General features: G+C 38.2%; 1 protein-coding gene and 1 long non-coding RNA gene across 7 annotated transcripts in view; one reads left to right on the forward strand and one right to left on the reverse strand.

The window, feature by feature from the left end:
* Positions 1 to 12,799, reverse strand: part of LOC146545737 (uncharacterized) — a 38,094-nt gene extending 25,295 nt beyond the window's left edge. Inside the window, exons 1-3 of one of the 2 annotated variants that reach the window (XR_014880963.1) lie at positions 12,611 to 12,799; positions 7,058 to 7,150; positions 4,354 to 4,494 (exon numbers count right to left, since the gene is read on the reverse strand). This is a non-coding gene — a long non-coding RNA (uncharacterized LOC146545737). The remainder of the gene's footprint in view (positions 1 to 4,353; positions 4,495 to 7,057; positions 7,151 to 12,610) is intronic. The other variant, XR_014880962.1, reaches the window with a different exon arrangement.
* Positions 1 to 22,974, forward strand: part of KLHL1 (kelch like family member 1) — a 275,645-nt gene that overhangs the window by 228,605 nt on the left and 24,066 nt on the right. For 4 of the 5 annotated variants that reach the window (XR_014880961.1, XM_085215758.1, XM_085215757.1 and 1 more), the window contains exon 7: positions 7,943 to 8,167. The exons of the other annotated variant lie outside the window; for it this stretch is intronic. Coding sequence is in view for 3 of the 4 variants with exons in the window: in XM_085215758.1 (XP_085071884.1) it covers positions 7,943 to 8,167 (225 nt within the window). In the remaining variant the exon portion in view is untranslated. The remainder of the gene's footprint in view (positions 1 to 7,942; positions 8,168 to 22,974) is intronic. 5 annotated transcript variants of the gene reach the window in all.

A 22,974-nucleotide genomic window follows, 5' to 3' on the forward strand; every position in this document is an offset into this window, starting at 1 on the left:
TGATCTTATCTATCTGGACTTCAGTAAGGTCTTTAATAGGGTGGCCCACAACATTTTCTCTAATTGGAAAGATGTGGAGTTGATGGGTGGACTGTTTAGTGGATGAAGAACTGGCTGCAGGATTGAGTTCAGAGAGTGCTGATCAATGGCTCAATGTCTGGATAGAGACTGATGATGAGTGGTGTCCCGCAGGGGTTGGTACTGGGGCTGACACTCTTTAATATCTTCATCAGTGATGTTGACAGTGGGGTTGAGTGCGCCCTCAGCAAGTTTGCTGACACGAAGCTGTGGGGTGTGGTCAACACACCAAAAAGATGTTTTACCATCCAGAGAGACTTGGACAGACTTGAGCAGTGGGCCCAGGTGAATGTCATGAGGTTCAACAAATCCAAGTGCAAGGACTTGAACCTGGGTCAAGGCAACATCCACTACCAATACAAGCTGGGTGATGAAAGGATTGAGCACAGCCCTGTCAAAAAGGACTTGAGGATCCTGGTGGATGGCAAGCTGGGCATGAGCCAGCAATGTGCACTCTTAGCCCAGAAACCCAACCATGTCTTGGGCTGCATCAAAAGAAGTGTGATCTGCAGGTTGAGAGAAGCAATCCTGTCCCTCAACTCTGTGTTGGTGATACCTCACCTGGCGTACTGTGTCCAGATATGGAGTCCTCAGTACAGAAATGACACAGAACTGTTGGAGCACATCCAGAGGTGGACCACAAAAATGATCCATGGAGTGGAACACCTCTCCTATGAGGACAGGCTGAGAGAGCTGGGGCTGTTCAGCTTGGAGAAGAGAAGGCTATGAGGTGACATGATAGAAGCCTTTCAGTATGTAAAGGGGAGCTTCAGGAAAGAAGGGGACAGACTCTTTATTAAGGTCTGTGTTGATAGAACAAAGGGAATTGGATTAAAGCTCAAAGAGAGTAGATTTACATTAGATATGAGGAAAAAATCTTTTACAGTGTGGGTGATAAGGTATAGGAACTGGTTGCCCAGACATCTGGTCAATGTCCCATTCCTGGAGTCTTTCAAGGAGAGAATCATAGAATCATAGAATTGCTCAGGTTGGAAAAGACCTTGAAGATCAAGTCCAACCGCAACCATACTACCCTAACTCTTAACAACCCTCCACTAATTCACGTCCCTGAGCACCACATCTAAATGGATTTTAAACACAGTCAGAGATGGTGACTCAACCACCTCCCTGGGGAGCCTATTCCAGTGCTTAACAACCCCTTCTGTAACAAAGTGTTTCTTGATATCCAACCTAAACTTATCCTGGCACAACTTAAGGCCATTTCCCCTCATCCTGTCACCTGTCACCAGTGAGAAGAGACCAACTGCACTCTTGTTGTAAGTACCTTTCAGATATTGGAAGAGAGCAGTAAGGTCTGCTTACTGCAGCCTCCTTTTCCCCAGACTAAACAGTCCCAGTTCCTTCAGTCTCTCCTCGTAGGGCATATTCTCCAGTCCCTTCACAAGCCTTGTTACCCTTCTTTGGACCTACTCCAGCACCTCAATGTCCTTTCTGTAGTGAGGTGCCCAAAACTGAACACAGTACTCGATGTGAGGCCTCACCAATGCTGAGTACAGGGGCAAGATTACTTCCTTAGTCCTGCTCACCACACCATTCCTGATACAAGCCATGATGCCATTGGTCTTCTTGGCCACCTAGGCACACTGCTGGCTCATATTCAGCCAACTGTCCATCAGTACACCAAGGTCTTTTTCCATCAAGACAGCTTTCCAGCCACTCCTCCCCAAGCCTGTAGGGTTGCCTGAGATTGCCGTGACCAAAATGCAGGACCCAACACTTGTCCCTAGTGAAACTCATGCAGTTAACCTTGGATTATTGATCCAGTCTCTCCAGGTCCCTCTGTAGTGCCTTTCTCCCTTCAGGCAGATCAACACTCCCTTCCAGCTTAGTGTTGTTTCTGGATAAGGTCCTGGTCAACCTGATGTAGCTGTGGATGTCCCTGTTCATTGTAGGGCAATTGGACTAGGTGGTCTTCAGAGGTCTATTCCAACTCTAAGGATTCTATGTTTGTTTGAAAAGTCACAGTTCTAAACGCGCTACCACATCATTATTAATATAGCAAAATCCTATCTGAGTAATTCAACAAGAAGCTCTTCATTAATCATTTTGGTTTCATTGTGTCGCAGTTCTTTTGCTGTACCAATAGATTCTTATGAATACATGAGTTACTCTGAAAAGCCTACCAAAAAGAAAATATATTGTTATATATATTCTAAGATGTCTATATATTTTTATATATAGACCCTTTCTGACGCTTCTGTTTCTGCAGTTTTCTGTTTTTCTTCTGCTATCATACTAGTATTATATAGGACTTCCTAATTTTGTCTTTTATATAAAGTCATATAAATATTGGTCAGTGTGTAGAGAGTAAGTATTGTTGCTGATATCATAACTGAGGAAAGGACATAATTTCTACTAAAAAAAGAACAGCATTTAAAGATGAATGCGAGTCTAAAGTTATATCAGCTTTCTACTGACAAGTAGAGAGAGGAAACTTCAAGGAAAAATTGAAGTATATACAAAGGTTAACTTTAATATGACTCATAATTTACTCTTAATTACTTACTGATTACTTCCTGTAAAAACAGACATTAATCATAGTCACTTTGACCTACCATAACACATACAATACTACTGACTCGCTAAACATTGTGGATGTTCCTTATTCAGAATAAATATAGAAAAAGGTCCCTCACATTAAAAAAAAAAAAAAAAAAAAAAAAAGGTGTTATATTTAATACCTTTCTGGAAGTACTACATTGTTTTTACTCACATAAGTAGACTTGCAATCTCTAGTTACTGCCTCATTATTTTTTTAAATTAAAGTCTAGTATTTTATAAACATGATAATTTATTGTTAGCAAAACTTAGGGTTTAGTTGTTTTCTTTTATGTTTTAACTTCGAGGTTTTTGTTTGTTTTTGGTTGTTGTTGTTTTTGTTTTTTGTTTTTACCAGTTATACTTTTATCCATGATGACAAAAACTTCAATTATACATAATATATGATACAAAATACATTGTCAACAGTTTACAGGCTGGTTTGGCCCAGTTCTGTGTCTAGCGGGGAGGAGGGATTTATATGTATGATGACATACATATTATTATATGTGTAAGGTTGCCTTCATGATTACTACACCTTCATAGAACTTCTTGCAAGTGAGCTTTTTCACAGTCCGCGCTGCATTATGATAATCAGTCCATCAGATTGATGAAGCACTCCTTTTCTGTCTATTCACCTTGTTTTGGTAGCACTAGTCATTCTAGTGTCTCAGGCACTATGCATCAACACCCAGTACCAGTTTTGGAAAAATAAATGTGCAAGCAGAATCAGGAATTGCCTTTATGACGTTCTCTTTTAGAAACTTAAGTTCTCTGTTACTATATTATTTATTATATTTATCTCTGAAATATACACAAATATTCGGTTATACAATTTTCCCTGATTTATGCAAAATGACATACATATTTAATATGCATATGTGCTTCTAGGTAAAATATATGCATTGGATATAGACATAAGTATGTGAGTATGTATTGAATATTAACTTGAATTCATTCTTGCTTTCAAGTTTTCAGCAACCTACATAGCAATGTTTGTCAGTAATACTAATTTAAGGATGGAAATGAATTGAAACCTCTAGTTTTTGACATCACATTTCACCTCGTATCCACTTTCTTGCTTTCAGGCTCTACCCTGACAAAATTCTGGTGTCCTACTGCAGTGGAATGTACACTACAGTTTACAAAGTAACTCTTATTTCTCTGAAACCTTTTGTGACAGTGTGACAGGACTACACAACAGGCACATCTTTAGAGCAGCTGGTGGATGCTATGGCCGCAGTATTGTATTACAATCTTATCTAGACACACTCTTGTCGTCCAGTCTATAACATAGATTTTTTTTTTTTTCCATTAGAAATAAAGGTTTGAGGAGAAGGAAGTATCCTGGCATTCATCTAATTCTTGTCCAAGTGAGGAACTGGATCATGAAGAGAGATTTATCAATATGAATGTGACTAGCTAATCAGCATCAGCAAAAAAAAGATCTGCAGGACAAAGAGTTCAGGATTATGCAGAAAATGAATGCTCAAAATTCCTGGCAATTCCCCAAAAGTCAATATTAATCTAGTATGAGAACAAGAAGAAAACTAGCTTATTCTAAATCTTCCACGTTAGTGAGGCAAAGTCCTTTGCATTAGGATTTTCATAAGTTTTCTGAAGCACATGTCTCTGGAAAATCTCTGGTGACTGTCACAGTGTAATACAAAAAACTTCACAGCTTTTCACACTGAAGCAGCCTAATGCATAACTTACTTTGGATTTCAATCCGGCAATTAGCTCCTGGAGCCTTTTGTATGCTAAAGTGTCATCTGCAGTAGGGCAGGCCAGTGCCAGGAATCAAAATGTGAATATGCTTCATGATGAACTTTTTGTACATCCATCAGAGGATGTGCACTGTAAAGAGAAAGATTATTCACCACTGATCTCAGCATAAACCTCCAAGCATTTGTCCAGAAATTGTATATTTTATTTTCTACTTTCTGAGGGACTATGCAGTGTTAAGTTCAACTGAGACTGACATGCAGAAGGAAATATAAAATGGAGCTCCAGATCTTCTACCAACGCACAGTATCACAGAATGCTGAAGTCTGGGAGCAACCTCTGGAGCTGATCAGGCCCAATTCTCCTGCTGAAGAAGGGCCAGCATAAAGGAGGTTGCCCATTACCAGCATCTTTTGTCCAGGCATTTTTTTAAAATCTTCAAGGAGTCCACAAGCTCTCTGGGGAATGTATGCCAGTGCTCAGTGAACTGCACAGTAAAGAAATATTTTGTGATGTTCAGCTGGAACCTCCCGTGTTCCATTTTGTGCCCAATATGTCTATTTCTGGCAGTGGACACCACTGAAAAAAATCTTGCTCTGTCCTTTTTGTATACTCCTTTCAGATATTTACAGACATTGATGAGGTTCTCCCTCAGCCTTCTCTTCTCCAGGCTGAACAGTCCCATAGGTCTCATCCTTTCATCACAGGATACGTGCTGCATTACTGTCCTCATCTTTGTGATCCTTTGTTAGACTTTCCAGCAGCTCCATGTTTCTCCTTTACTGGGGAGCCCAGAACTGGATGCAGTATTCCAGGGGCATCCTCATCAGTGGTATGTACAGATGACCTATTCTGACTTGCTGGCAACTTAGTGAAGGCAAGAATACCATTGGCCTTTTTAGCATCAAGAGCTCATGCTGAGTCATGTTCAATTTGGTGTCCACTATGATCCCCAACACTGGAAATCTGATGAAAAGTCTTTAAAGTAAGATTTTCACAGTCAGCTAATGCCTGTTGTCCTGACCATTCCGCTGTCATTCACTTAGCAGACAAGATCTGTAAGTTCTCTTGAGCTTCTGCCTTTGTTTTTTGTCAAGTAGTGCTATGTAGTGCTTAGCATTTTTGTGATGTTAACATTTAGCAATGTAACAAAGCTTTCCTTTTAAGTATAAGGAAACCATAGAATACGTGATGAATGAAATACCACTATTCCAACGTGTTACTGATTTTATATACCCAGAGGATGTAGCATTTAAGTAGCAAAGCACTTTTGAAATACATTAGATCTAAAGGACTTAATCAAGATTTTGTCCCTTCTTTTTTCCTAGGTGCAGAAAATCAATTTATTTTCATGATCAAATAATAACATGTCCTTGAATTTATGACTTTGTCAGAAATAATAGCCACTTTTCTTCCTAGGTAAAAGTAGAAGTTTGTTCTGTTTTTTGACTGAGTAGTTCCAGTACTACTCAGTTTGTGTTGGAATGAAGAACAGCGTAAACATTATAAAAAAAAAAAAAAAAAAAAAAAAAAAAGAACTAGGTTCAACATGTGAACAGTGTAATTCTTACTGCTTCTATCAAGGGTAAAGTTAATGAGTGGCTATAGGGCTGTAAGCAAAGAGTAAATTCATGTAGTCAAATCCCTTATGTTGTAGTTCAGTATATTCAAAATTTGCATCTTGTCAGTAATCACCAGTTAAAGACATCCTGAAATCTCCACTGATTGTATCTTTCAGTGGTTTCACCAGCTTCCTGTTGGAGGATTTTTTCAAGCTAAATATTACATCTTCAGAGTCATAGCAACCAAACAATTAGAACATCAGTAGGACAACACATTCTTTCAATGACAGATATCTAATCTGACACAACTGTCTGTTTTTACACCAAGTGTAATCTCATTACTTCAACAGGGAATTGCTTAGTACTTACTGAAACTATTCATTTTGTGTTCCTGTGCTCTATTAAGTTTAAGAAAGTAGTTGCAAAACAAAAAAATTGACTGATATAAAGGGAAGGCTTTCCTCTGTTTTCAAGTTTTAAAGAGTACTTTTTTTTTTTTTTTTTTTTTTTTGTTGTTGTTGTTGTTTAGATCTGCTTGAAGTGAAAGAATATATCAGAAATTGCTAAGGTTTTAGTTCATGGCTATGTATATTTTTCATGAATAGTTGAAATAGGTTTTGATAGATTCCCACCCCCCCCCCTCCCGAAATAGGCAAAATGTTGTCCTGCATAAACTGAGTTCACATATCTAGGAACTCTTCTGGATTAGGAGTCAAATATGGAATTTAATAATTCATTGTGCCAAACTCAGACTTAACCAATATGATAATATATATATCTGAGCATAAATCAAAGATTGCATTTGTTGTATTAGTAATACTTTGTGAAATCAGAATTACAAATATTTTAAATAGCAATCTGTACATTAAGGTAGACTGCATTATAGCATACATTTGCTACAGTTCCAGATTTAACATTAATACATTCAGCATATAAAAACTTAAAGCATTATAAAATAACTGTATTAATGTCTCACTATAATATGCCCTGCAGCACTGTACAAAATTGTGTATTTTTACTCCTTCAAAACCAAAGATTAATACATTTGCACAAATCAATTTTAAATTAGAAGCAAATAGATAAATAAACCTGTCTTTGTTAATCAAATGTAAAAGTTTGTTTATGTAACTTACGGTATCATAAAACTAGAGAGGGATTTAATATATCTGGTTGAATTGCACATAAGTTGCTCCAGAAATAATGCATCCTATTTCCTTCCATGGAAACTACAATAGATGCAAAGAATATAACAACACTATTAGATAGATCAAATTCTCAGCTACAAAACACCATTTTTCAACAGTCACCACCATTAGCTATGTATTTTCCTAAAATAAGGGAGAATTAGATTAGGAGGAAAGTAATTACTCAGGGACTGGTGAGAGAGTACAACAGGCTGCCCAGAGAAGCTCTAGGTGCCCTGTCCCTGACGGTGTTCAAGGCCAGGTTGCATGGGGCCGTGGGCAGCCTAATCCGGTAGAGGCAACTCAGCCCATGGCAGGGGGTTGGAACAGAGTGATATTTGAGTTTCCCTCCATCCCAAGCCAGTCTATGATTCTGTGATTCCCATAACTGTATTCAGATAATAGGATGTATTATTTATTCACTTTCTGAGATCTATACAAGCTCTTTAATCTCTCTGTTTTTGTTAATAAACTTAATTTTGTAGCTAATATTTAATGCTAAAAGTTACTTCTGTGATTAACTGATAAGTTACTTTATGTATATCTTTTGAACTCATCTGTGGACCTGTAAATCAAATTACTAAGTTCAGAAGAAAATGTTTTTTAAATATTTTGCTAAAATTTACCATGTAATAAAATCAGTAATTTCAGATAGTTATACTGCTGAAATGTAGAAGATCATAAGGGTAAAGCATACTGTTATTCAGGCTTACAATATTTTGATACTGGAGGGATGATTCAGTTGTTTGTTTTTTCAATTTCATAACAAAAATTGTAATAGACAAAGAAGGTAGTCAATTTTGTATACATTATCCTATTATTATGTCTCATCAGGTGCTACAACTATTGAAAAGTACGATCTCAGAACAAATATATGGATCCAGGCTGGAGTGATGAATGGGAGGAGGCTTCAATTTGGTGTTGCTGTCATTGATGACAAGTTGTTTGTCATTGGAGGCCGTGATGGTTTAAAGACATTGAACACTGTTGAATGTTACAATCCAAAGACAAAGGCTTGGACTGTATTACCACCAATGTCAACACATAGGCATGGTTTAGGTAAGGAAAAAAAAAAAAAAGTTTTAAAAATCTAAAACATTTTTTCAGATAAGTGAATGATAATGCAAAATTTAGGTTTCTACAGCTATCGTATCACATTCATCAGTATTAATAAAGATTTACATTGTGCTTGTTAGATCACTAAGAATAGAAAGAAGATTAAGACACTTTTCTATGATTTAATGATGTATGAATATTTAAGAAAAGACAAGACAGGGAAAGAAACTGAAACTTTAAAAGATTGGTGAGAACATTCAGGTTTGTTTTCAAAGCATTTGAAATAAGAGATATCTTTATTTATCAAATAATCAGAAGATTATTTAGTTTCACAGAATCACAGAATGCCCAGGGTTGGAAGGATCATGAATCTCCAACACCCCTGCCATATGCAGGGCCACCAACCTCCACATTTAGTACAAGACCAGGCTGCCCAGGGCCCCATCCAATCAGGCCTTGAAGAGCTCTAGGGACAGGGGATCTCACAACCGCTTGGGCAGCCTGTTCCAGCACCTCACCACTCTCTCTGTAAAGAACTTCCCGCTGACATCAAACCTAAGTCTTCCCTCCTTCAACTTAAAACCATTTCCTCTAGTACTGCAGTTAACTACCCTTTCAAAGAGTTGATTCCTCTTCTGTTTGTAGGCTCACTTTAGATACTGAAAGGCTGCAGTGAGGTCACCCCGCAGCCTTCTTTTCTCCAGGCTGAACAAACCCAGCTCCCTCAGCCTGTCTTCGCAGGGGAGGTGCTCCAGTCCCCTGATCATCTTTGTGGCTCTCCTCTGACCCTCTCCAACAGCTCCCTGGCTTTCTTGTACTGGGGGCTCCCGACCTGGACACAGTACTCCAGATGGGGCCTCACAACAGCAGAGTAGAGGGGGACAGTCACCTCCCTGTCCCTGCTGGCCACTGCTCTTCTGATGGAGCCCAAGATACCATTTGCTTTCCGAGCTGCAAGGGCACACTACTAGCTCATGTTCAGTTTTTCAACCATCGGGACCCCCAAGTCCTTCTCTGCAGGGCTGCTCTCAAGGACCGCTCCTTCCAGTCTGTATGGATGCCTGGGATTCCTCCGGCCCAAGTGCAAAACTTTGCACTTTGCTGTGTTGAACCTCATTAGATTCATCCAGGCCCACCTTTCAAGCCTGTTGAGGTCCCTCTGAATGGCATCCCTTCCTTCCACCTTGTCAACCACACCACTCAGCTTGGTGTCGTCAACAAACATGCTGAGGGTGCACTCAATTCCATTATCAATGTCATTGATAAAGATCTTAAACAGCACGGTCCCAAGACAGACCCCTGGGGGACGCCGCTCATTACCGGCCTCCACCTGGACATAGATCCTCTGATGACCACCCTCTGTCTGCATCCTTTCAACCAATTTCTTATCCATCAAGTGGTCCACCCATGAAATCCACATCTCTCCAATTTGGAGATAAGGATGCAGAGGGGGACCATGTCAAAGGCCTTGCTCAAGTCCAGGTAAATGACATCGGTCGCCTTTCCCTCATCCACCAATGCTGTCACTCCATCATAGAAGGCCATCAGATTGGTTTAAGCATGACCTTCCCCTGGTGAAGCCATACTGGCTCAGATCACACGCTCATTCCACATGGAGGATCTATTCCATGATTTTCCCAGGCACAGAGATGAGACTCACTGGCCAGTAGTTCCCCGGATCCTCCTTGCTCCCTCTCTTGTAAATGGGAGGGATGTGACCCTTCCTCCAGTCATCTAGTCCTCACCTGACAGCCACGACTTTTCAAATATGATGGAGAGCGACTTGGCAACCACCTCAGCCAGTTCCTTCAGAACCCTGGGATGCGTGCCATCTGGCCCCATAGACTTTAATGCATTCAGTCTCATGAGGTGGTTACGTACTTGTTCTGCCCTTACAGTGGTGGGGGGATTTACCACCCCTCTCCCCATCTAGAGGTTTAGGGATGCAGGGCTCAGGGATGTGAGAAATACTAGGATACTGGCCACCAGTGAAGACCGAGGCAAAGAACTCATTCAGTACCTCTGCCTTCTCTTCGTCTGTTGAAGCCAGTTCTCTTTTACATTTACCAAAGGAGGCACACTCGCTTTGGCCTGTCTCTTCTGGCCAATATACCTGTACAATGTCTTCTTATTGTTTTTCACATCCCTCGTCAAGTTCAATTCTGCCTGCGCCTTGGCTTTCCTGATCCCACGTCTGCAAGTCCAGATGGCATTTCTGTATTCTTCCCAGGAGACACGCCCTTGTTTCCAGAGCTTGTACGCATTTTCTTTGCCCTAAGCATTCCCAGCAGGTACTTTCTGAGCCATGCTGGTTTCCTACCTCCTCTGCCCGCTTTCTTACTCAGAGGGACGGAGAGCTCTTGTGCTCTCAGAAAGACATCCTTAAAGAGTAGCCAGATCTACTCAACATCTTGGTTTTAAAGACAGCATCCCACGGGATCTTGGCCAGCAGTCCATTGAACTGCTTAAAGTTCAGTCTTCCAAAGTTCAGGGTCCTGATGCCACTCTTTGCCAGGCCCACAGCCCTCGAGATCACGAACTCGACCAGGGCATGGTCACTGCAGCCCTGGCTGCCTCCAACGTTAACGCCTTTAATGATCTCCTCTGCATTGGTGAGCAGCAGGTCCAGCAACACTTCACCTCTGGTCGGTCTGTCTAATAGAACCAGAAAGTTGTCATCAATGGATTCCAGGAGCCTCCTGGATCTCTTGCAGCTCGCTGTGTGGTCTTTCCAACAGATATCTGGATGGTTGAAGTCCCCCACCAGGATGAGAGCCTGTGAGCACAAAGCCTCCCACATCTGAAGCAAGAAAGCCTCAGCATCTGTCTCTCCTTGATCAGGTGGCCTGTAGTATACGCCTATCACCAGCTGGCCTTTGTTAATCCCATCCCTAATTCTAACCCACAGGCTCTCAACCTCTTCCTGTTTCTCAGAGGGAGCTCCTCACAGTCTATCCACTTAGACACAGAGAGCAATTCCCCCACCCTTCCTACCTCGCCTTTCTCTTCTAAAGAGCCAATATCCTTCAATGGTAGTATTCTAGTTATGGGAGTCATCCCACCATGTTTCCCTGACAGCAACAAGGTCATAACTTTCCAAGCACATCATGGTTTCCTACTGGTCCTGTTTATTTCCCAGGCTGTGTGCATTGGTATAAAGGCACTTCAGCTGGGCTCTCCGTCTCACTGCCTTTATAGAGGACCTAGGATCCCCTAGAACAGCAGCACCCCTAGCATCCCCCTGCCCCAGTCCATCCCTTTGTACTCCACTGTCTTCACCCATCAAGTTTGGTACAAGCCCTTGAACGACCCTCTCAACCTTAGCGGTCCTCTTTTTGTCTCCTTCCCCCTTCCCCTGAGGCTTTTCTCAGCAATTTCATCACTGCCAGCCTGAACTATCAATAAGGGGTAATAATCAGAACGGCAAATCAGTCCAGTAAGTTTCCTAGAAATGTCCATTACCTGTGCCCCAGGGAGGCAGCACACCTCCCTATGGGTAAGGTCAGGCCGACATATAGGGCCTTCTGTTCCTTTCAGCAGGGAGTTGCCTATGACAACCACCCTTCTGTCCTGCTGGGTAGAGGCAGTCTTAAGGTGTGGAGTTGACTGTTCTCCCGAGGCAAACTCAGGAGTGGACCTCTCTCCATGCCCTCACTCACCTCTCTTTTGAGTTCCAGGGCCTCAAACCTATTGCGCAGATGCACCTGGGGAGCCAAGGATGGTTGGGAAGGGGTACACCAACTTTTACTTTATCTGTTTCTACTCCTCCTCCTTTCTCAAATTGTTGCTAGGGGGAGGAGACAGCGGGCTCACTGTAGCACTCTCTGCCTGCCAGTTCCCCTCTTCCACTTGTTTGCAAGGCAGCAGGGGGTGACATGCTCCATGTGGAGCCTCAGCTGGCTACCAAGATCTCAGGGCTGATAGGGACTGGCACCACCAATCAGTCTCCCTCTCACACTCTTTTATGGTCCTCAGCCTTTCCACCTCCTCCCTCAGGTCAACCACAAGGCTGAGTAAGTCATTTAGCTGGTCACATCTTATACAAGTGCTGCCTCCATCGCCCAGGACTGCAAAGGCCAGGCTCTGGCACTCATGACAGCCAGTGACCTGTGCACTAGCATCTTGTGTTGGGGCTTCAGTCTGAGTCTCCACACTTGTCTTAGCATCAGCTATCCTTTCAAGCATGCACAGGACCTCAGTCTGGGTTTCCTTGTTCTTTTTGGCTGCAGTCTTCTTTCTGCGTGAGCATGGGACTTCTGTCTGGGTCTCTACAATTTTTGTGGCAGTAGCCTTCTGCCAGGGTGCAGCCATTGCAAACCAGCAGGCCCACTAACACTACTAGATAACCTCAACGGGGTGTGACTGATCAGCCCCACCCTGCTGCCGGTAGTGCTGGCTCTGCCCTCGCCCCGTTGCCGGGTCGTTAACAGGAGCCCGTGCACTTACCATTCACTTGACAGTGATAACAACCGTCCTTGCTGTGTAGTCCCGTGTATGGGTGGCTTACAGTTTCTCCTCGTTAAAACAGCCCAGGTGATTCTCACACCCCGACTCCTCCTCTCTGTCCCTGAGGCTTTTTCTAGGCGAGGGGGTGGACGCAGAGCCGTTGCCCTGGCAACGCCCACTTCATGTCAGTCGCTCTCACGAGAATTGCCCGGCCGAGAGCTGCCCGGCTGCTCTGGTCGTGGATCCCTGGGTGAGGGAACTGACCGAAACCCTGTGTACCTCGCGGTCAGTCGCAGCGCTTCGGGATGGAACAGTTCAAAGTATTATATTTTTTCTCTTTTACAACATGATAGGAAATATGCTCATGAATATACACATTATGTCAGTAATGAACTTTACGAAGTATTTGTAGCAGTAGTTTAACTGTGATGGGTAGAGGATATGTTTCCATTGCAAACATATATTCCCTAGCTTTTCAAGGATCATTCATACCACTATCAGCATTAATCAATATATGTTGTATTCCTGTTCTCCTGTCTTTCCTTCCTGTTATTCCCAAGTTGCCTGTAGTGATTATATAGAAGCTGAATGTGATATCTGAACTCTCATTTCCATTTGTTTTCTTGATTTTCAAAATCCAAAATGTAAATTAAAACTCAGTTATTGTCTTCAAATTTAATTTAGGTTTACTTAATATGTCTACATCTAAACTAGTTATCTTTATTTATTTTCAATGCAGAAAAAAATTCATTTCTAAACTGCAAAGTATTGTATATATTTTAAATATTTTCCCTGCAATGAAAATGAGTCACATCTTAGAATAAAATTTGTCTATACATATTCGTGCACAGACTTTTGATATACTGACCTGATTTTAACTTCTCAATAGTACTACAAGGTAAAATAGTTTTCCTAGGATATGTAATAGTATGAGGCTTAAATTTAATAGAACTTTAGGTCTAGTGAACACAATAGACTTATGTGATGAGCTACAAATATTGAGTTAAAGTTAATGCACTACATACACAAAGTTTGTTCCAACTTTGGCACATTTTTTTGCCATGATTTTATTGTTAATTGTTAATAATTTCACTGATTTTTTTATTTTTTTTTTTTCTTGACAGTACCAGGAAATGTACTACAACTAACTAATAGCTAATTCTAGTATCTTTGATACTAACATCTAATATCAAGTAGGGCATAAAACATTAAGGAATAAAAAAGAGTAATGTGAAGCCAGAAAACAATGAATGAAAATTGGCATAAGAAAGAGAAAGACCAAATTAAAACTTTTATAGCTACAGTAGAAAGTAACTGAAAGAACAAAAAGGGGAATGGGAATATAAAAATATATTTTGAATTATTAATTCAGAAAATAAAAAGGAAAAGAAGGAAAAAGCTGCACAGAGGAAGAAGAGGGAAGGAAGAAATAAGGAATTAGTGGTAGGCTGAATGTAAACGTTACATACAAAATCAAAAACAAACAAACAAAAAAGAAAATTTGGTTAAAAGAAGAAAAAAAAAGAAGAAGAAATGAAGAAGCTGAACAAATAAATGACACTGAGCTTATTGTTCCAAAGCAAACAATATAAAATTAGGCTACCTGTCTTTTCAGGGAAGTGTCCTGAACTGGCTTGTGCTTTCCATTAACTATGTAAAAAGTGTCTAAGCTTCCGTTGGGGGCAGGATTTAGACTGTTAGGTGTACACTCCAACTTCATTGTTTGGCTTTGTGAACATGCAGATTTCACAGTCCATAACTAAATGTGTGTTTTCAAGTTGGCCTGAATGGAAAGAGGGATAATGGCACACAGTAGTAGCTAATGAACTTGTGTTCAGCTTAGATTGGAGGAAGGTTATGGGATCATATTATTCTTCTTTCATTCTTGGAAGCAGGAATCATCTGAGTGAAGTTGCTATAAAAATTCCTTCTCTTTATTGCTGGTGATAAGGCTTTGGATTTCTTTTTATAACCTATAGCTTAAGGTGTAATTCACTCTATCGAGATGACCCTGGAGCACATAAAGATTTCAGAGTCTTGGTATATGTAGTAGGTTATGGCTTCAACCCATTGTTTTGATCCAGCTAAATATATGTAAATGTATTCTTAAGTACCTAGAGAGTATTCTTAAGGTTACAGAGTGAATACTTGTTTATCTGATTGTCATGAAACTAGTGTGTGCGAATATGAATCTTAAGAGAGTAGGTTCAGAAGGCAGAGGATGAAAGAAGATATGGGAAGTTAGAGAATTACTGGATAAAAAGCTCAGAATATATTTGCTGATGATAAAACTATAAAATGGCGTTATGATTTGGCATGAAGTATATAAAACAATGAAAAAGGATGACCCTTCTACTTCTTAGACGCAGTGTAATTTTCCATTTCCACTCTTACTGCTCTAATATCCAACACAGTAGTCAAAGGGAAGAAAAAAAAGGATGTGCTGGGAAGAAAATAGAGATAACTCTGTACTTTGTAAATAGTAGTAGTGAAAACTGTTAGTCAAGGAAAAGACTATGGAGAAGCTGAAGCATCTGTTGAAAAGCTGTTAATATATATAGTAAAGAAAACAGGTAAAATCAGGTAAAGTTCAGACTCTGTTTTGACCAAAATGAAAGTCATTATTACCTTCATTTTCATCTACAAATAATATTAATTTTAGTAATATAAATGCATAACAAATAATTCTATACATTTATAACAACAAATTGAAATATATATGAAAAATTATATGTGTGTACATATGCATCACATATAAGTGTAGGTATATACTGTATATATCATGATGTATGTGTGTGCATACATATGTATGTTTAGTTTGTCTAAACATTTTAGTCATTTTCTATGTTTTCCCTTTGGACATTCCAGTTCATATCAGTGCTTTGGTCTATAAGGCAGAACAAGTAGCACTTTTCACCTTGTAAGTTATGACAAGTCAACTTCACTACAAAATAAATTGAAGCACTTTGTAGAAAAAGCCATTCATTTGTGTGCTTCTAGAAAAGCTGTGGGTTCTTTCCATGTGTTGTCAGCAGGTTCAGTGTATACAATCACAGAATCACAGAATGTCAGGGATTAGAAGGGACCTTGAAATATTGTCTGATTCGATCCCCCTGCAGGAGGAGGAGCAGCTAGATCATGTCACCCAGGAATGTATCCAGGCAGATTTTGAATGTCTCCAGAGAAGGGGACCCCACAACCTCTCTGGGCAGCCTGTTCCAATGTTCTGTCACACTCAACATGAAGTGTTTTTTTTTTTTTTTTTCATATTTATGTGGAACCTTCTATGTTCCAGCTTGCATGCATTGCCCCTTGTCCTATCATTGAATGTCACTGAGAAGAGCCTGGCCCCTTCTCACAATACTCACACTTTACATATTTATAAATATTAATGAGGTCACCCCTCAGTCTCCTCCAAGCTAAAAAGTCCCAGCTCCCTCAGCCTTTCCTTGTAACGGAGATGCTCCACTCTCATTTTTGTGACTCTGTGCTGGACCCTCCCAAGCAGCTCCTTGTCCTGCTTGAACTGAGGGGCCCAGAACTGGACACAGTACTCCAGATGTGTTCTCACCAGGGCAGAGTAGAAGGGGAGGAGAACCTCTCTCGACCTACTAACCACGTCCCTTCTAATACACTCCAGCTTGCCAGTGGCCTTCTTGGCACAAGCGCACAGTGCTGGGCTAATGATCATCCTGCTGTCCACCAGAACACCCAGGTCCCTTTTCCCAACTGTGTTCAGATGTGATGGATTTTAACTGACATCTGAATTCCAAATGCAGCTTTGTACTTAACACATCACATTCCTGAAACTTACAATACTAAGGAGGTCCAAATGTTTATCAAATACTTCATTTTTCTTAGTAATTTTAATTTGTAAAGAAGACCATTCTCTAAATAATATAAAACCTTGAAGTCAATGCTTTCATCATCTATATTTTCTCCCCTACGTTTTAAGTACAAGTCAGAATAAAGCCTCATTTCCTAAATTATGGAGTGCAATTAAGTTTTAATGGATATAAATTTACATAAAATATGAATGAAAACAAAATGATAATCCAAAAACAGTAGCATCAGGTTTTCATCTTTTATTCAGATCACACAAATCATTGTGAGATTTATATACAACCTTTCACATGGCAGACCAGTGCAGTGGTGATTATTTACAGTATTTTTTTTTTAATTAAAACTTATTAGTAGATATACTACTTAAGAGTATTAAAATCAGGAGAAATATATGATGTTTATTGCTAGTAAGCTTGAGACCTTACTGACTGATGATCTAGACTTTGATTTAATTCTTAGATCATGATAAAATTCAGGAGGAAAATACATATTAAAATATGAATGTATTGACTAATCTAAGCCCATATTTTTTCAGTCATAAAATGATGTTTCATAAAATATATTATTTTTGTTGGCTTCAAAGACTTAAAATTCATAAAATGTTTTCCAAATAATTTTTGAATTTTCAAAAAGCAGTTATTGTATATCAAATATTTTTAGGCATATTTGCAAGCTCTATCTGCAGTATTAGAGAATTGAAAATGTAGAGCAGGATTTATCCTCCTGGAGGCAGATGAACGTCTGAATAGGGATTTGAAGTGGTATATTTCCATTTCCATTCATGACAAGAACTCAGCACAATTAGAATAGAACAATTTATGACTTGGGAGAAGCACCTGCTTTTCAAGATACAACAAAGATCACTGAGGAGACTGTAAATTAAAAATCTGTTCCCTAAACTTCATTTCTGTATATATGCATGAATTTATTTATTCATTAATCCATTTGTTAAGTAAGGCCCATATCAGCTCTGTCTCTACTGGAAATTGATTGCAAATTTATTGGCGTGCTTTCTTATTTTATATTTCTTTTGATATAGTTATAAGTAAAAAGCACTGTTATATTGGAAAGTACTTACTGTGTAATTACCAGAGAGCATCTTGACTTGGCTCAACAATTTGTTTATTTCAGTAATGGTCTGTCGTCTCTTATGTTTGCCATTTATATGTGATTGCTGTTCACTAATTGAAAGATCTTTTCGTAATTTCCAACATGTCCATGAACTCCTTGTTGGATTAGATTAAATCTGTTGCTATTTGTTCATTACTTTTTGATTGATTGTAAGGTAACATTGTTGCTAGCAATCATAATTCATTCACTCACTTCACAAAAAGACAAGAACACAGCAAATAGGAGTTATTAAGAAATGTTAACTTATAGGTAGAATGTTTTCCATAAGTTAATATCATAACATTTATTTATTTATTTATTTATCCCAAATCTCAGCGTTCTGAAAATAGACAGTAATTGTATAAAATGTCAACAGATTTTTAAAATGTGCTTTCAGTGGAAACATCAGAAAAAAGTTTCAGATACTTGATGGATCAATAACAGCAAAGCAATATCTGATTCACATTGAAACAGGTGTTGATTATAGCAGAAATTATACAGATTAAAGATGCAGTTTATCAAGTGGCATTCAAGGCAAAGAAAAAAGATTTGAAGTAGAACAGGAATATAAATAAAAGCTTGATAGAGCCTTAACAATTACAAGTTGCAAATTCACATATTTCATTAAAAGACACACACACAAAAAAGGAAAAAAATAGTATGTTATTAAAAAAGTTTTGCAGCAAAATAATTCCAATTTTTCAGTATGCTCTGTGTATATAGAATTAACCATTATGAGGTGAAAACAAAACACAGAGATCAGCAGACAGGTGGATGAAAATTTGAGATTTCATTATGGACACAGAGACAGATATGAACCTTCAGTGTCCTAATGGGCAGCAGGTGAGAGATGAAAGTCAAGAAGAAAACAATGTTGGTAAAATGCAGAGAATTATTTTAACATTAAAGAGAAAAAATGATGCTATCGTACCCTGTTGGTATGCTAAATGATTAACTGTTTAAAAAGTACTGTAAGCACACCAACTATTAACAATTTTTAAAAATCATGAAAAGTATAAGTTGGTTTTTTTTGTTTGTTTTGTTTTGTTTTTCAGAATATTTGCTATACTGACAAAAGCAAGAACTGGATAAAGGAAACTTTTCTAGATCTTACTTGTAGAGTATTCTGGTAATCATCAATTGCTCATTTCACAGACGTATTTATTTTTAATCATTCAAGCCCAGTAATCAAGCTAAAAATACTGCAGCCCTCATACAATCATGTGTGTACGCTGTTGATCAAGTCCTACTGGTTTAGGCAATGACATTCAATATTTGCAGATTTATACAACACAATTGCTGGATTTTTAGATATTCTGAAAAAGTGGCCACAGTGTCTGTTCAAATCAAGCTTAAATCAGTAGAGCTGTAAGTCTGGTGCATGTCATATCTACAGTATATCTCTTTCATGAAAGGAGCCTAAAGGACTTTTAGACCTTTACAAATTGGCAGTCATTAAAACTTAATGCTTTCAGTTGGTAGAACACATTCATCTATAAAAGATATGCTTCATAAGTGTAAAGAAAATGTCCACTGCTTTGTTATTTATGTAACAAGAAGGAACAGTTTCAAAAAAGATTATTCACTGGGATTCATTTTAAACACTATGACTGGAATTAAAATGAAATAACTCAAGCAAAGACTCATGCCATATATCCCCCAAAAAGATCTTTGAGTCAGTATCTTGTTGGAACATCTCACTTTTCTGCACTGGTAAATCTCTTCAGGTACATTTGCATCTCACAAAGCAGTACTATGATCAATATGTATAATCTTCCTCAGTGTGTGCTGATATGCTGACATTGTGCAAAATCACGGATAGAATATATAATATAGTAAAACATATAAAATTAAAATAAAAGAACTTGAGTTCTCATAAGAAGTGATAACTTCCTAAGCATTAAATAGAGAGGAATATTTTAGCAACAGACTTGCTTACTACAATGCTCTGACATTTGCTATTCAGGAAGCAGCTAGCTAAAGGTTAGTTTGAGAATCTTTCTTTTATGCATTATAAAATAGAAACATGTACCTTTATGTCATTAAATTATTGTTTCCTTAATGTTGAAATATCAAGGGGAATATGTAATTCCAGCTTTCTTGACAGAATACCTGAGCATTTAAAGTATTTTCTTCACAATAATGATTTCCATGTATATTAGATTTGCATGTATATTAGATTTTGCTTTGGACTTTTTCTCCCAGTGATGAGGAGCATACAGAGATATTTTTTTTCTGAATTATAAAATTATTTGTCATTGTACTTTGCATCCATGCATCATGACCCAATTCACTGAGGAGCTACAAATCATAATGGCAACACTTCTAATGATTTCTGAGTCAAGTTCTCTGGATAATACTGTATCAGAGTTGAGAATCTGGTATCTCATCTATAATACTAGATGTAAATAAGTTGCAGGCAGATTTTACTTCTATAAATCTGCATTATATAAACATGCCAGTGTAATATTATTGGGCCCTAGAGTGCTAGGGTATTTTCATAACTCTTTCAAAATAGGCTTTGATACCAACCTCTGAATATATATAAGGAAAGGTATTTTCTACAATATGTCACTAAATATTCATTGAGGAAGGTAGGTCAGATCTAATTCTCCAGTTCATCACATCCTAAATTCCACGTTTTAACTAAGGATGTCCTATATGCAATATCCTAAGAATTATAATGGTATTTCAAACTTACTTAAAATTATGGCTGCAAAAATGAAATTTCACATTTAATTATCTAGTGTATAAGATAAAACAAGTTAGACTTTATCATCATTACTTTTTTTGTTTGTTTTGTTTTGTGCAGAAGAAACTACTTGATTTGTTCCAGTATACAACCTCTGCCTTAATTCTTTGGAAAGATGACCAAAAAAGAATATTCAACTAATCTGGTGTTATTTGACAGGCAAAATCGCCAGAAGTTGTCTGATATACATGAATAGTAATGAGTTGGTGACATTTGTGCCCCCTACACCAAATTGCTTCTGCTTTTTAATCTGTGTTAAGCAGTAGATGGAGAATGGATAGAAGATAAGAATTATTAGTTTATAAGCCCAGTGGAATGGAAAGGAGAGTGAATGTTTGAATGGTAGAAAAAATAAGAATATTATGCAATTAGATTTACACAAAGGTCTAGGTTTTTTGTGGGGCTTCTTTTTTTTTTTTCCTCCCCCGTAAAGATGCTTGTTCTGCAAAGTATCTCACTCTCTTTGTCATTATATATTAAATTATGTGTTACATCTTACATTTTGTTCATCCATTGGCCTCCTGCAATTAGCAGTTCAACAAGTTTGTCTGGATCAGACTTCAGAGTTGTTCATTATTCCCCATAAGGTGACACAGTCTGTACCACAATTGGACTGTGATACTTAATGCCCAAAGTTAGCAAGTTTATACTGAATCATACATTTTATGACCTGTAGCTACTTCTGTGATCATGTAGGTGGAATTTTTTGCAAGAGCACTGCTCTTTCAATTTCATGCACTCATTTCTACCTTGAGGATGTGACTTCACAATGATTTTCAATATCTTTCTAAAGTACAGAAATTTCAAGCAATAGAGAAACTAGCACATTACTGATTTCACAATTCCAATATTCCCTTATCTTCTTTGGTTAAAAATTGGAATATTGTTCTTATCCTGAATTTGACCGATTGCTGTTTCCAGATCCTACACTTGTAGTAATAAGACTCTAAATCATATATATTTTTTTTTTTAATGCAAATACTTACATTATGATTACTTCTTAGAAAAAAAAAAAAAAAATGCTGAGAAACCTTGTATCTCATGGAATTTCCAGGTTTTCTAGATTTTTGATGTTTTATGTCTAATTCTTTATGAGTCTCTCTGTATGGTTTACATTCTTTACACACACATCTTCATCCATCAATTCTCATGGATGTACCCCTAGAGTAAGTTACTACCAGCTGCAACTCCAGGCTTCTATAGCTGTTCCACTTTGCAATTTCACTTCCAAATATCTTCAGATATAAAAGCAAAATTTAAAAGTACACAAGCCATTGAAGATAGACGTAATGAGACTTTCATGGAATGCAGCACTTTTGTGATTTTTTATTTGCTTATTAGTGATCTGTACTTTGAACATGAATGTATTCCAAAGTGATTATTTGTCCTCACAGATAGTACAGACATAACTGTTCCAAAACAGAATGAAATCTGACCTTGCAGAACCTATCTGTCTAATATTTTAAAATATAATAAGCTTGAACAAGTTGCTAAGGAGCAAATGTAAGGATACCACTGCTTTTGCTGTTCTGTAAAGAAGAGACTTAAAATGCGAAAACTCATAGCAAGTTCATGAATGCTACAAAACAAAAGCAGAGAAGATATTGTACAGAAGCTTTCTTATCTTTATTTGTGTGAAAAGAATGATTTGCCTATAGTTTCGCAAGTAATTTCTCCTACTATGGAAGCAATGAAAACTGGCAAAACCAAATAGACAATCTCTTATTGCATCATATAAGGTTTCCCAAGGAAAATAAACTTTCAGATTTCTCAGCCATGTGGCATTAACTGTATTCACACTTTTTTTTCAGAGAAGCTGGACATGGATCTCACATTAAAATAGCATTTTTATTTTGTCAGTTTTCTAATTACAACACCACCCTCTGTCAGTATATAATTAGCTTACAGGGAAATGAAATTGAACATAATGATAGAAAAATATACACAAGTTATTCAGTAAGATTGAGTGAATTAAAAGAATACTTTGATGAAATAAAAAAAAACAATTGAATTGATTACACAAGAGCAAGTGAAAAATGCAAAGTAACAGACACTGGGAAAGAATCTAGTGGAATTATGCCTCTCACAGGTCTTCACATGCATTTTACAAACTCAGCAAAGTTCTCATCATGTAGAAGTCAGTGAACACTGTTTTATATACAATGTCTGGAGTGGCATCATTATAATAAATTGTAGCAAATATGTTTTGGATGACATAAATTTCACTGTCTAGCATTTGGGAGTATGTATAACTGTCAGGCAAAACTCAATGATCAGAGGCAGACAGCGTGGGCGGATCCGGCCTGGCTAACCTGATTTCCTTCTATGACAAGTTAAGCCACTTAGTAAATGATAGAAAGGCTGTGGATGTTGTTTACCTGGATTTTAGTAGTGTTTGACACCATTCTCCTGGAAAAACTGTTTTTTTGTGGCTCCACTTGGTGAAGAACAGGCTGAATGGCCAGACTCAAATAGTCATAGTGAATGCAGCTCAATCCAGTTGGAAGCCAGTCACCAGTGGCATCCTGCAGGTTTCAGTCTTCCGGCCAATTTTGTTTAACATTTTTATCAGTGATTTGATTGAGAGGCTCGAATGTTAGTTTGCAGATGAAACAAGTTAGTCAGGACTGTTTATCTGTTTGAGCATTAGAAGGCTTTG

The sequence above is a fragment of the Meleagris gallopavo genome, chromosome 1 (assembly GCF_905368555.1).
Source record: "Meleagris gallopavo chromosome 1, MGAL_WU_HG_1.1, whole genome shotgun sequence".
Lineage (NCBI taxonomy): Eukaryota > Metazoa > Chordata > Aves > Galliformes > Phasianidae > Meleagris > Meleagris gallopavo.